This window comes from Hemicordylus capensis, chromosome 7 (genome assembly GCF_027244095.1).
Source record: "Hemicordylus capensis ecotype Gifberg chromosome 7, rHemCap1.1.pri, whole genome shotgun sequence".
NCBI classification, from domain to species: Eukaryota; Metazoa; Chordata; class Lepidosauria; order Squamata; family Cordylidae; genus Hemicordylus; species Hemicordylus capensis.
Genome location: NC_069663.1, coordinates 25648729 through 25663126, shown reverse-complemented (window position 1 = coordinate 25663126; position 14398 = coordinate 25648729). Strand labels below are relative to the sequence as shown.

At 42.8% G+C, this 14398-nt stretch overlaps 2 protein-coding genes across 16 annotated transcripts in view; one reads left to right on the top strand and one right to left on the bottom strand.

Annotated features, from left to right (window-relative positions):
- CAPN12 (calpain 12) overlaps positions 1-11495 on the bottom strand; it is a 28974-nt gene extending 17479 nt beyond the window's left edge. For 5 of the 13 annotated variants that reach the window (XR_008310691.1, XR_008310692.1, XM_053266973.1 and 2 more), the window contains exons 1-5: positions 5844-6074; positions 5370-5448; positions 3253-3374; positions 2848-2981; positions 731-899 (exon numbers count right to left, since the gene is read on the bottom strand). Coding sequence is in view for 11 of the 13 variants with exons in the window: in XM_053266973.1 (XP_053122948.1) it covers positions 731-899; positions 2848-2981; positions 3253-3374; positions 5370-5448; positions 5844-6074 (735 nt within the window). In the remaining 2 variants the exon portion in view is untranslated. The other 8 variants (XM_053266976.1, XM_053266977.1, XM_053266978.1 and 5 more) reach the window with 8 other exon arrangements.
- Positions 1-14398, top strand: part of EHD2 (EH domain containing 2) — a 44626-nt gene that overhangs the window by 1935 nt on the left and 28293 nt on the right. Inside the window, exons 1-2 of one of the 3 annotated variants that reach the window (XM_053266985.1) lie at positions 7268-7413; positions 11284-12505. In XM_053266985.1, coding sequence (XP_053122960.1) covers positions 12108-12505 — 398 coding nt within the window. In that variant the 5' untranslated portion in view covers positions 7268-7413; positions 11284-12107. Of the gene's footprint in view, positions 1-7267; positions 7414-10612; positions 12506-14398 lie in introns of those variants that run through there. The other 2 variants (XM_053266987.1, XM_053266986.1) reach the window with 2 other exon arrangements.

The following is a 14398-nucleotide window of genomic DNA, read 5'->3' as shown; positions in this document are numbered from 1 at the left end:
GACTCTGAATTTAAGGCGATTTCCTGATTTCTAACAACAGAGAACTTGGCGGGGAGTGGGGAACTAGCCTTGGATTCAGGTAAATATGGGTATTGTCGCAATTGTTCTGAGGTTTTGGGAGGATCACTCCAAAGAGCTTCAAAGCCACTATAGTTCTGTAGTTTTTCAGAGAAGATGTAAAACCCACCCCTTCTAGAAGGCCTACTGTATTATTAATTAGTTACTTCATTTATATCCTGCTGTTTCTCCAAGGAGCCTAGAGAGGCGTACATGTCTATATTGTTTCTCACAAGAACCCTGTGAGGTAGGTTAGATTGAGAGATATGACTTGTCAGAGTCACCCAGTGACTTTCATGGCTGAATGGGGATTTGAACTTGGGTCTCCCCGGTCCTAGTCCAGTACTCTAACCACTACACCATACTGGTTTCTGCTAACTGTAAGTGAGGTTGGGGGCAAGCTAAGCAATGCAGGGTGCTAAAACCCTCACCAATGGCAGATTGAAGTAATATTTAACCAGCCTTTGACTTCTGTCACTCACTAGACTTTGCTCACAAATTTCTCCCTTTGCAGCCATAAGGACTAGACCACTTTTTAAAAAAGTGCTTAAGTTTTCTGGATTTTGAATTCTGTGCCCAGCACACAGATCATTTTATGCTTGAATGGAATGGCAGAATACAGAAAGCGCTGAAGAGGGCATCTTAAAAAGCATCCCTTTTCACCTGTTCCTACCTTTAAGTGTGCCCCCATCAAAGAGCGCCTGCTCACTGCTGCCTGGATGATCTTGAAGAGCTTTGAGTTGGGTGTTTTTAGGGAGAGCACTTCCCCAATTCCACCAGTGAAGTCCACAAAGGCCTCATTCATGAATCCGCCATCCATAGCCATGTAGGAGCCATTCAGTCTTTGCAGGAGGAGAAAGGAGAGGAATAATATTGAAGAGAGAGCAGCAGCATGCTGAAATGCACTCGGGGAGAATGGAAATGGAACTCTAGGAACAGTAGCAAAGTTAGTTATTGCATTTATATCCCACCTTCCTTCCCGGAAGGACCTTGAGACAGTTGGACTGACAAGACCCAGATTTCCTATTCAGCACCTACCAGACTCAGCAAGTCTGCTACATCTCAGTGCCTCCAGACAGTGTTTGGGACCAACGAATTAACTAGTATCCATGTGTCAACCCCTTGGCCTACCAGTCAGATGTGACAGGACTGAGGAACCATCTAGGGCTGCAACTAAAATGTCTCCAAAGTGGCATTTGTTCAGAGTTCCTCCCAAAGATATGTTGGAGATGGAGTTCCAGTGCATTGACCTTTTGCACCAACTGTCCTAATGACCATTAGGGGCAGTGGGAGTAGAAGAAGCGGGGGTCTCCTTACCTGTCCCTGCTTTTCCTCTACTCTATGACCCCTACCTTGACTCCTCAGGTATTTCCTGTGGGGGGAGAGTCCAGTCCACTTCCTTTCCTCTTGGAGAGTAGGTGGAAACATCTCTCTCTCTCCTCTACCTATCCATTTTGTAGCTTTTAGAAAGGGCTAGGTCTTTACTATTTAGTTTAGATTGTACTACAATCTCCATGCATGTTCTTTAGATGACTACAGCAACAAGACTCTGCACTCTACCCTGTAACTGGAGCGGATAGCTTCCCTTGTTGGCACTTTGAAAGATAATTGCAAAACCCAACAGGATAAATGTTGGAGAATTTTGTCAGATGGTTTCTCCACATCCATAGAGCCATCTGTGTTAGGGTAATGATGGCACACAACTCATTCTGATACCACCTTAGGGTGGGAAATACTAGCCAGATTCTTATACAAACACCAATTCTACAGCTGTTTTGTTTTTTTCAGCATATGGGAATGGATTCTAAGAATACATAAAATCCTAGATGGGTTACAGGGCATTCTCTACTTGTAGTTTATGGTTACATTTAAAAAAAAAAAAACCCAAGAAAATACTATGTATGCCCCACTCTGAAGGCAAAACTACACATGATGCAGATCCATGATCTGTTCTCCTGATGCTTTAAAAAAAAATTCCCATAAGCAACTGTGGAAGACTTAGTGTGGCTCAGAGCCACAGTGCAGAGGGGTTAATTCCACCCCATGCTTGTGAGGAAAGAGGTAAATTCCCAATCTTTGTGCTACAACCCCAGTCCACATCTACCCCCATGGCTGATTTTAGGGAAAAGACAAGACTTTGGAAGAGTCAATCTTATATTTCTCTGTCATATTATAAGGGCATAGTTAGCCCTTAAGGCCTGAGATCTAGAACTCAGTGCTTTTCTTACTGGTTTTGGGGAGGAAGACCCTGAGTTCTTCTATTATTATTATTATTATTATTATTATTATTATTATTATTATTTTATTTTACATTTTATATCCTGCTCTTCCTCCAAGGAGCCCACATACTTAAGTGTCTCCTCACAACAACCCTGTGAAGTAGGTTAGGCTGAGAGAGAAGTGACTGGCCCAGAGTCACCCTGCAAGTACCATTGCTGAATGGGGATTTGAACTCATGTCTCCCCGGTCCTAGTCCAGCACTCTAACCACTACACCACGCTATTTTCAGTCCCTTGGACATGCCTGTTTCTAGACCTTAACTAGCTTCCCTATTGCTAAATTGAATTTTCCACTAATAAACATTTCTCAACATAAAAGTAATGGCAGTTTTATTGATTCACCCTAATACTTTTTTTAAAAAGCCATTCTAATACATATCCCATCAATTAAGGGGGTTAATGCCACAATGCACGTTAAAACAAGGCAATGTGTGATACCACAGTGCATGTTGTAGAAAGTCAAGGGAGAACTGGAGAAGAGGGGAATCGTGCAGGGAAACATCTCACTCACTTGGCATAGGCTTTCTCCAACAATGGCATCCAGAACTCGTCATTCTGAGCCGAGTACACAAACAGCAGCTCTCCATTCACAGTAGGCAGCAGGTCGTCCACAACCACATCCACCCACTGTCCGTACTGCCAGAACTGGGAAGGCAGATAAGATGTTTGGGTCAGTGACAGAGAAAAAGAGGATTGGGCTGGACGCAAACTATGGATAGTCGGAGGTAGTTGTAACTGCGTCTCTGTGCCAGGAAAGAGAGTATCCTGGGACTTTACCTTCACCAGGCCTGGAGTGCCATCAGTTACCAGAAGCAACCAAAAAAGGTACAAAGGTAGTGGCAAGCTAAAGAGGTTGCTGAGGCCAATTTGACCTGTTGGTTGCCTCTTGAGGAAGGCGGGCCCTAGTCAGACTTGCCTGGAAGTGGAAGATGCCAGCGTAGTCCTCTCTGCCAAAACTTTGATCCTGAGGAACCACTCTGTGCAGGAACCGCGGGTACAAGGTGAGGGAGGCAGCTGCTGCTAGGAACCAGCAATCCCCTGTCACAAGTGGAGGTGGGAGATGGATTTTTGTAGCACCATTTGAAAAGGCAATTATTATTGAGAATGAACCCAAAATGACCCAGGTCTGACACTATAAAAGTCGGTACCACCACACTACACCACACCATCCTTGCTTGATGTGGAGGAGGGCATAGTGAGTTTGTTTGTTTGTTTGTTTGTTTGATGTATATACCACTCATTATAAAAATTTCAAGGCGATGTAGAAAATTAAAACATAAAATATAATCTAAAACATTAAAATTCATAAAAATAAAAAGATAATATAGATAAAAACACATTAAGATTTAAAAGTTTAGTCTCAGTTGAAGGCCTGGGAAAACAGGTATGTCTTCAGGGTCCTCCTAAAAACAAACAGAGAAGGAGGTGCTCTTATTTCAGCAGGGAGCACGTTCCAATGCCCTGGGGTAGCCACAGAGAAGGCCTGGTTCCGAGTTGCCACCAACCAAGTTGGTGGCAATCATAGCTGGAACTCTCCAGATGATCTTAATAGGCAACAGGGTTCACAACAGTGAAGGTGCTCTCTTAAGTTTTGACAAGACTCCTGTTCAAGCCGTGGGTGCAAGGCGAATTTTACACAGGAATTATAATCATATTATTACTCCTTTATCTAGCACTTGTGGTGGACACAGGGTTTTAGAGAACTTCCTCCTCATGCTTGTACAGTGGGGCCATCTATGTCCCAGACATAAACCAATTATCAAATGTTGATTGATATAGATTTATATGTAAACCGCTTCAAGAATGTTTGTTGAAAAGCGGTATATAAATATTTGGAGTAAGAGTAGCAACTTCCTCCAAGGAATACTGGAAATTGTAACTTTGTAAGAATATTAGGAAAGATTTCCAGCCCTGTCTGTAGGAAACTAATTACATCGGTTTATATTTGTAGTATAGATGTAGGGTCAGACTAGAAATGCATCATTGTTTAGTTGTAAGCGTATTTTTACTGTAAAATAGCAGCCACATGGGGGCCCAGTCCACACTGAAATCACTGTGCATAGGCTGGAGGTGTTTAATTCTTTTCCTTCATGTTGTTTCCCTCCTAAAAATACCCATCCCCAAAGATGCCATGAGGTATGAGTCCCTGAAGGTGTCATTTGCTGCAATGGTCACTTCAGAAGCCCATAATGGCAAGTTCTGTGAGGGACACACACAAAAAATACTTTCAGGTGCCTCACAGAAACCTCTCATTGCAACTCTACTGCTGTTCAAAACACATCAGGCTTAATAAATAATTCTGTGTGAAGGCAACTGAGGGTCTCCTTTCTATTCTGTTCTTCCCCCCACCCTCCATCCTGCTTTTTTCATCTGGCAACTTCCAGGGGTGTGATTGTTGGCTAGAAAACAGCACAGTGGTGAGAAGTTAAACACCTTTACCCTCTCCACTATGGTCTTGGTCTAGATCATGCCCTGTGTGGATTCTATTTTAAAGTAAAAAATATGCCCACCATAACTGGACAATGGCGAGTTTAACTTCACATCTTGTGATGTCCTGAGCCATTTTTGGAAGGGCGGTATAGAAATCGAATAAATGAATGTCACCCGTGCATTTTCCTTGTCTGAGCACATATATGTTATTGACTAGACTAGTCATGACATTTAGAAGCCTACATAGAGTGGGAGAAAATTCTCAGAACTGGGAATTTGACAGCACTATTGCAGACGAGTATTATACTCATTGACGGAGATTCTGTGGGGAGTAGCGGTAGAGTCTTTTCCAGTAGGAGGAGAAATTGATACTCTTTGGATCTGGGTTCTGGAAGAGCCTGGGCTACTCACTTGACTTTTTCCTCTCTCAATGTTATCGGTCACTTTTTACATAATGTAACATAATACAACTTTTGCATTACTTGAATATTTTGAAGCGCACAAATGTTATTCTAGACTAGAGCTACAGGGGTTTTTTGTTTTGTTTTTTGGAACTTCAAATTTTATATCTGGTTGCACAATTCAAAAAGCCCTGAATCTCACCCAGATATCTCCCCTGGCGAACATCAAACCGAGACATCCCTTCACGGACAAATGTTGGGAATCGAGGCTTGGAGATGTCCTATAAAGACAGTAAAAAGATATGATAGATCTACTGAATTATCAGGGACAGTATCTATATTTTCCCTATTTATGCACTTGAGTGGAAATTAGAGTTTATCTGTTGAAAACTATACCAGTTTTATTTATCTATCTAGAATGTTTCTTTCTGCCTTTCCTTCAAACAGGCAATTATTTCCTCACAACTACCCTATGAGTGAGGATAGACTGAGGCTGACTGGCCCAGGGCTATCTGGTAAACTTTGAGATCTGCATCTGGGTGTCCCCCATTTAACTGAAACAACACTATCCACAGCACCTCACAAGGGGATAGGCAGACTGCCTGCTTTTCTGGGGAACTGGTTCTGATAACTAGAAACCCAAATGCAAAAGAAGAATGTCTTAATTTTTACTCACCTTCGGCCTCTTCCAAACCAGTCCCCGAGTATCCACTAAGCCAGGCTGTGGCATCCATGTTCCAATTGATTGGGGGCAAGCTTGAAAGTATGGGTCGGTGAAGAGGTACCCCTGTTGAAGACATTGGCGCTTCAGTTCCCAATAGTTTTGCCCCAAGTAGGGCAGGACTTGTGCAGCACCCTTGGCATCGGAGTCCCCAGTGAGGCGAATGGTGATACCAGGGGAAGCCATGCCTGAGCCAAGCTCTGGCTATATTGTTTACTCAGGTTATTTTATAGTGCACAAGGAAGATATGTAAATACAACACCCTTTCCGCTTAGAGCTTGTTCTTGCCAACTCGGAGCAAACAGGAATGGTTTTGCTTTTGGACTTGGGTGCAAGGATCTGCAGTTAACCCTTTCCATCATACTGCCTGAAAAGAGGCAGAATTCACAAGGGCTTTAGCCCAAAGGAGAGGCTTTTTTTGTATGGCACAGGGGCAAGTCAAGTTAAAAAATATTGGGCAACTCAAAATCTAGCGCTGGCCTGAGACCATTTTTCTTCTGAAGCAAAATTCAAAATGGCACTGTAACCACTCGCCAACCTTGTCACCCAGTTCAAACTAGTGTATTCGTTTTAAAATGGCACCCTCTCTGGAATCTGCTACTTGAAACAGTTGCTTCAGCTGTGGCCTTGTCTAAGACCAGGGAGTTATTCGCACTTGGCTTCATGCTGCGGGGTAAATGTTGAGCAAAGCTACTTTGAATTACACTTGCAACATTGAGGGAAGCAGCCCCTCCCCTCTGCTCTCGATTTTCTTTTGAAACAAGTCAACGTGGCATGCTCCGTGTTTTCCTTCTAGCCAATGGCGGGGAGGGTGGGGAGAGAGCTCCTTGCAAAGATAGATCTGCATTTCGGAAGAGAGCATGCCTCTTACCATGCTAATGATTCTATGTCAGTGCCTCTCTCATTTCTTCAGCATTTTCAGAAAAAGTAGCTTAAAACCAGCATTTAAAAAACCCGGACATACTTCGAGATAAGCTAGAATTTGCATCATAAAGCCCAGTTTGAGTGTGGAGTGGGTCCAAAAATCTTGGAGGGACTTTGAGGTCAGTTTGGCTGTTGTGTGAACGCAAGTACATTCTCTTCTGAAGGAGGTTCGGGGCAGAAGCCCTGTGTGGCCTTGTCAAGGGAGGCAGGCCTTGTCAAGGGAGGCAGGAAACGAAATTGAAAGAATGTACCTTGCCAAAGGCTACCTATAGGCAGGGTAGCCTATAGAGAGATGTAGCATGGACCCCCCCGCCCCGGCTCTCCCATCTGTGTTCGGACGCTGAGGAGAGGCGGGAGAGCGGGCTGTGTGGGCTTACATCTTGACAGAAGGACAGCCTGCACAGCCAATCAGGCTGGAGTGAGGGAGGAGCTTCCTCCCTCAACTTTGGTCCCATCGGTCCCAGTGTTCAGATGTAGCGCTGGCATTGCTAAACCAGAGTTAAGGGTGGCTAAACTCCACTCTGACCAAAGATAGAGTGGAGTTTGGCAAGGGAAACTGCAGGTCCCTTTGGGCTCCTTGGAGGAAGAGCGGGATATAAATGTAAAAATAATAATAATAAAATCTAATATATTATACACCACTGCTTTTCCAAATACTTGCCAGACAAGCCATGAATGTTTGGAAGGATGGATGTTCACACAAGGCCTCATTTTTCAAATGCCTGGTGTGGATTTGGGAACAGAATGGTCTTTTAATTTTTTTATTTTATTTTATGTTTTATATCCCGCTCTTCTTCCAAGGAGCCCAGAGCAGTGTATTACATACTTAAGTTTCTCCTCACAACCACCCTGTGAAGCAGGCTAGGCTGAGAGAGAAGTGACTGGCCCAGAGTCACCCAGCAAGTCTCATGGCTGAATGGGGATTTGAACTCAGGTCTTCCCAGTCCTAGTCCAGCACTCTAACCACTACACCACGCTGGCTCTTTCCCCCCTCAAAGTCACTGAAATCTAAGGGAAAATGCTCCCATCTTTCCTACCTAGGAGTAGTTGAGTTTGGCTTCGGAAGAGTTAACCTTACTTTAATACCGCCCATACACCTCATTGTAAAACTGCCATAAACTTGTTTAATGATTTACATTAATGTAGGGAAGGAAACCTGCAGTAGTTTCTACGCAGCAGGTGGCACCTAGAATGTAAATTCAGATAAAGTTGCCAACCACCAGGTATTTTGCCTGCCCATTTGATATTTTAGCCTCAGGTCAAGTATCAGATATTTTGATGAATATTTATTCATATTCAATATTTAGTTGAGGTGAGGAAGAATTTTGTCTGTTGACACACCACCTGAGCCCTTAGATTTTGCCCACACAACAGCCAAAAAGTGCCAGGTTCTGCCCCCGACAAAATCGAAACCCACCAGGCACCACCCAATCCACAACCTGGCATAGCAAAGGTGGAATAAAGCAATGTCATCCGTTCCCTAACAATAGGAAGATGCCATTTTGCTTCATAACTCCGTGCTGTGATGCAGTCGCCTTACACATAACATGAATCTTATTTATTTATTATTTCTCTATGTAAACTGCTTTGGAAACTTTTGTTTAAAACGATATGTAAATATTTGTTGTTATTCAACACACATACAGGTCTCTGAACAGTGTATGCATGTAAAGGTCTGTACATACTGTATATACAGTAATTCACACATTGTTCAATGTATGTACAGTGGCACACTTGCTATCGGTACCCTGCATTTGAGGGGTTTTACTTTTTAAATGAATACATGTACAGTCATTCACACAAAAGCATTTGTGTGTATAGGTATCTGTATGCACATACAAGATGAAGTCATTCACACAATCCAAAACTGTGTTCTGCCCAGGTTTGGGAGCTGTTTGTGCTCCCAATTTTCAATTGTGTGGAAGCAAGGTCGGAGGGAAACCTGAAGGGTAGAAGTGGTTGTGTGGAAGCAAGGTAGGAGGGAAACCTGGCTAGCTTTTCTTCCTACCTTGCTTCCACACAATCACTTCTGCCTAGGTTATCCTCTTAACCTTCCACACAACCAAAAATTGGTAGCGCATACAACTCCCAAACCCAGGTAGAACACAGTTTTTGATTGTGTGAATGACCCCAACGTCTGAATCGGACTAGTGGGGACACCAGAACAAAAATATTGGGGGCACAGAATAAGCAAATTGATTTCTGGGGGCCAAATTTTTATTTTTATTTTATTTTATTTTATTTTTGCATTTTTATACCGCCTTTCGTTAAAATATAGCCCCAAGGCGGTTTACAAAATTTAAAAACATACAATAAAAACACAATAAAAGCAACATGCTAAGAGTATAAAAACATATAAAAACAGGCATAAAACAATACAACAAATAATTCGTCCCACATGTTAGATGCCTGGGGGGAGGGGAGTGCCTTTCACATTAATGTTCCCATCCTAAGCATAAACAGTTCTTCTCCTTCTGTGTGTGTATGTGTGTGTGATTGTGTACACGAACACACACACACGCTTTCTTGGTATTTCTGGTTCAAATCCCACTCAGCCATGCAACTCACTGGGTGACCTTAGGCAAGTCACTCTCTCGTGCTTATTTACCTCACAGAATTGTAGTGAGAATAAACTGGCGGCGGGGGGACCCCATTTAAGATGCCTTGAGCTCCTTGGAAGAAGGGTGGGATAAAAACACAGTAACAAACATATTGTTGATAATAAAGAAAAGCACTCTGGTTATGTGAAAAATTTGCTTCCTTCAATTTACCACAGGAGTGCAGAATTGAGGAGGCAAAAAAGGCTCCCTCAGTTCCTCTCAGACGTTTGTTGAAAGTTCCTATATGGTTATCTATCTTTACTATTGTAGTAGTTATGTCCTTTTCTTTATGATTAGGTGTGTGTTTGGTTGGGCGGGTGTGGCTGTCACCTCGACAATGTTGTTTCATTTTTATTTATTTATTGGTTAGGAACTTAAGAACATAGGAAGCTGCCATATTCTGAGTCAGACCATAGGTCCATCTAGCTCAGTATTGTCTTCACAGACTGGCAGCGGCTTCTCCAAGGTTGCAGGCAGGAATCTCTCTCAGCCCTCTCTTGGAGATGCTGCCAGAGAGGGAACTCCATCTTTCTTCTTTCTATCATTTTGTGTTTTTTTCACTTTTTCTTTCTTTAGTTGAGCTTACATTCTTCCCTATGGACTACTTACCCCTCCTAACTGGGCAAAGAGGCACCTTTTTAACATGGTGACAATTCTCTTTATTTAGCAGGGGGAGAGTAACTGGCCCTCTCCACCCCCAGCACAGCATCCCTGCAGTGGCTGTTGCTGGTGCCTATCTTACAATTCTTTTTAGATTGTGACCCCTTTGGGGACAGGGAGCCGTCTTTCTTTCTTTCTTTCTTTCTTTCTTTCTTTCTTTCTTTCTTTCTTTCTTTCTTTCTTTACTGTTTCTCTATGTAAACTGCTTTGGAAACTTTTGTTGAAAAGCAGTATATAAATATTATTTGTTGTTGTTAGCGGCTAGATATTTCCCCCCTCACAGAAATGTGCCACCTGTTCAGTCTGTCGTGCTCAGTATACCCTCTTTTCTCTCACCAATAACCACCGTTCTGAACAGTTAGGGCAAACTAACTGTGAGCCTGCATGGCGTAGTGGTTAGAGTGCTGGACTACGACCGTGGAGCCCCGAGTTCAAATCCCCATTCAGCCATGATACTAGCTGGGTGACTCTGGGCCAGTCACTTCTCTCTCAGCCTAACCTACTTCACAGGGTTGTTGTGAGGAGAAACTTAAGTATGGAGTACACCACTCTGGGCTCCTTGGAGGAAGAGTGGGATATAAAATGTAAAATAATAATAATAATAATAATAAATAACTGCATACAACATTCAGCCCATTGTTATCGCTGGTGGGCTTGTTGTTAACTGAGTGAATAGCAGCCAAATTGGGCCCTCATAGCTGAAGACCAATGTGGGGGCAGGGGAAAGAGAGCTTTACTTCAATTCCCTCCAGCATAGTTTAGTGGGCCCGTGACTTGCAAACACATTTTAAATTTACAAAAGAAGAGTGCTATCTCTTGAGAGCTCTTAACAGTTAAGGCCTTATATACTCTCCTGTCAGCTAATGTTGAATGTGTTATTTCGGTTAAAAGTATTAAATATCTTGTGGGGTCAAACCAAGATCAAGCTAGTCCAAGCACTCTTTGTAAGTATCCCAGCCCCCAGAAATGTGGCCAGTTGTCCACTTGTGCACCACACAGCCTGCCCTACGATATTCCCTATAGAAACTCATTTTCCTTCCACAATTATTTCGGGTTTGCTTTTCCCCTCCGTACCACAAGGTGGCATCAGAAGACTCTGTTTGCTAAACCAACATTCCTCTAACTTTGAAGGGGTAAAAAATGTGCATCAATTTTTTGTGCACTACTTGTTCTCAAGTTCTTGTTCATCCTAACCTCTCCCTCCCTTTCAGGATAATTTATGCTAATGTATTCTGCACTCTGCCTCTTGGCAGCCACTCCTCTTGTCAGCAACTGTCTCTTCCAAGCGGGAATCCTCCTCAGAAGCTCTTTGAGACCCCAGAGGAGGAAAAATTAGCATTTTTTTAAAAAAAACACAACACCAGCCCAAAAGGGATTTTCCATCTGAAACTGACATCGGTGAGTCTCCTCTCCGCCTTGCATGTACTGCTGCGTGCTGGATTACTGCCTCTTCCCACAGCATTTGGAGAAGAACGTGACGTATCCTGTTTAAAGGCAGAAACAACCCAGGAATTCTCTCCTATATAGGAGCATTTATTTCCAGACTAGTTACTTTAAATCCAGCAGCAAAGTGAATTTTGTGCTTTTGTGCCTACATCTTGGATAGCAAGCAACTTTGGAGCTGGAGGAACATTTGAAGGAGATTTTTGCCTTCTGCAGAAGAGATTCCATCTCTTGGATCTACTGAACTGAGCTCTAGAAGACCTCCTCAAAGATCTGAACTGATCCACTCAAGTCTGATTCGGAAGACCTATGGATACCACCCAAAAGATTTGTTGATTAATTTATATCCGGTCTCTAAAGGACATTGAATATTCTTCCAGTGCTAGATTGTGAAGACCTTTAGATATCTTCGATCAGATTTCTGGGCCTTGACAGATTCTGCTTATCTTACTAGTTCTCTAAAAGGTCTTTTGTTTCTCCATCAGAATTTTAATCTCCAGCCAAGGTTTGTTTGTTTTTATCTCTGATTTCTTGATTTGGATCTTATTCCTTTAGCAAGTAGGCATAGTGCCATTCCTTCAAAGCAGCCAATATGTTCAGCTGGATGAAGAAGAATGAGAAGAAGAACCCGGAGGTGATCCACACGGTCACCGAGGGCCTGAAGGACCTCTACAAGAAGAAGCTACTGCCCGTGGAGGAGTTCTACCGGTTCCACGATTTTCATTCTCCAGCCTTGGAAGATGCCGACTTTGACAATAAGCCAATGGTGCTGGTGGTGGGGCAATACTCCACTGGGAAGACCACTTTCATCAAATACCTCTTGGAGCAGGACATTCCCGGGAGCCGCATTGGGCCCGAACCTACCACTGACTCTTTCATTGCTGTCATGCACGGTGAAACAGAAGGGATCATACCAGGCAACGCTCTAATTGTGGACCCCAACAAGCCCTTCCGAAAGCTCAATCCCTTCGGAAACAGCTTTCTCAACCGGTGAGTGCCCCCCTGCCCACAGGTCCTATTCCTCCTTCCATATTCTCTGACTTTTGCATGCGTTCTTTGGCACATTCCTACAGAGTGGTGCAGAAGCTAGAGTGCTGAACAAGGAGTAGAGAAACCCAGGTTCGAATCCTCACTCGGCCATGCAGCTCACTGGATGACCTTAGGCCAGCTACCATCTGTTAGGCTAACCTAACTCACAGGGTTGTTGTGAAGATAAAACGTGGCAGGGGTAGAACCTGAATTATTTGGAGCAAAGAGGTAAGACATATAGTAACAGTGACAAGAAGGTCTGGAGCAGTAGTCCTTAGCCCTTTTAGACACAGGAGGACTCATCTTCGTCCCCAACACACACTTTGGCACCAAATTTAAATCTTTAAAAAATAATAATTGCATATCTGTTGACCAGATAGAAAGGAGGATAGATCTGTTCCTGTAGAAAAGGGAAAGCAGCAAGAACATCTTAGCTTTGAGGTGAAGGGGAAAGCTGCACAAGTAAAACTGCCTCCTTCTGAACAACTATTAAAGAGACAGAAACGCTGTTCTCCTTTGCATGTGATCAGGATCTTCCTGTATGTGCTTTTCTCCTTCTCTTTAAAAATAAAAAATTTAAAAAAAAATCCCATGCAACTGAACAGATAGTGATGGTAGTGCCATTAGTGTAGGGGTAGCCAGCCTGAGGACTTCAGCTTTTCAGAGTTTCATAGAAAGGGAAATCCTGCATTCTCCTATCAACATTGCACTTTGAAGAAAAAAACCATACTTAGCAAGCTGCTTCCTCTTAAAGGTGCAGGACCCATCCCAGTGCCACACCTAAATGGCAACCCTAAATGCTGCTGCTCCTAAGACACAGAGATATGTCATATAATTAAGGTTGTCATTTTTTCAGTGGCCTTGTTCTTGTGTTTAACGTCTGCTCGACATTAAAAAATTTAGCAGATGAAGCTTTTTCTGGCACAATGATGAGAAAAGGTTCCGCTTTAACTTCTGCTGTTAAAGGCATAGGAGCAAGACTAGTAAAAACCTGGCAACCTTAACTTGAACCCAAGACTTATTTCTGTATTATGCATTATGCCTTCATGACCACAACTGGTCATGTCCAGGCCCTGAGAGGGCTCCTCTACCTGAAATGACAACAGTCGCAAATTTTCCTTTCAGTGTACCTGTAGTATTATTATCTTCATTCTGCAGATGGGAGAGAAGAGTTCAAGCTGAGAAAGAAACTCATTTAAGGTTATCTAGTGAGTGCAAGGCTAAGTAAAATTTGAAATGGGAACATCCTGGCTAAGAGCTTATAGCCATTATAAGTACACTAAGGTTTTTGGTGTATAAAAACCAGAATGGTAAAACAATTAAAAAGTGTTATTGAATGTTTTGTATAACAGCTAAAATCTCAGTAAATAACATATATACAATACTATACTATTTGACATATCACAAACAGACTTTTGTATTTTGGGAATATAATCTCTCTCTCTCTCTCTCTCTCTCTCTCTCTCTCTGAAAGAATATATTCCCAAAATACACAATGTCTGATTGTAATATGTCAGATAGTTGCATGATTATTTGCAAAAGTTTTTTTCCAAAAGTATTTGCAAAAGCCAGCAGATAGCACTGATTAATACAATGTCTGAGTGAGAGTTTCCAGAACAGTTTTGGACGGTTGTATCCATTCAGGGCTTCCCAACCTTGGGTCCCCAAGTGTTGTTGGACTAAGACTCCCATCACCCCCCATTGGCCCTTGTGGCTGGGGATGATGGGAGTTGTAGTCCAGCATCCAGGGACCCAAGGTGGGAACCCCTGCATGCTGCTTTCTTTATGGGGAAATCTGCACCTTTTTCTCTACTTTGCAACTGTTAAAGTAGGAACTTTTCTTACATGTGCTAT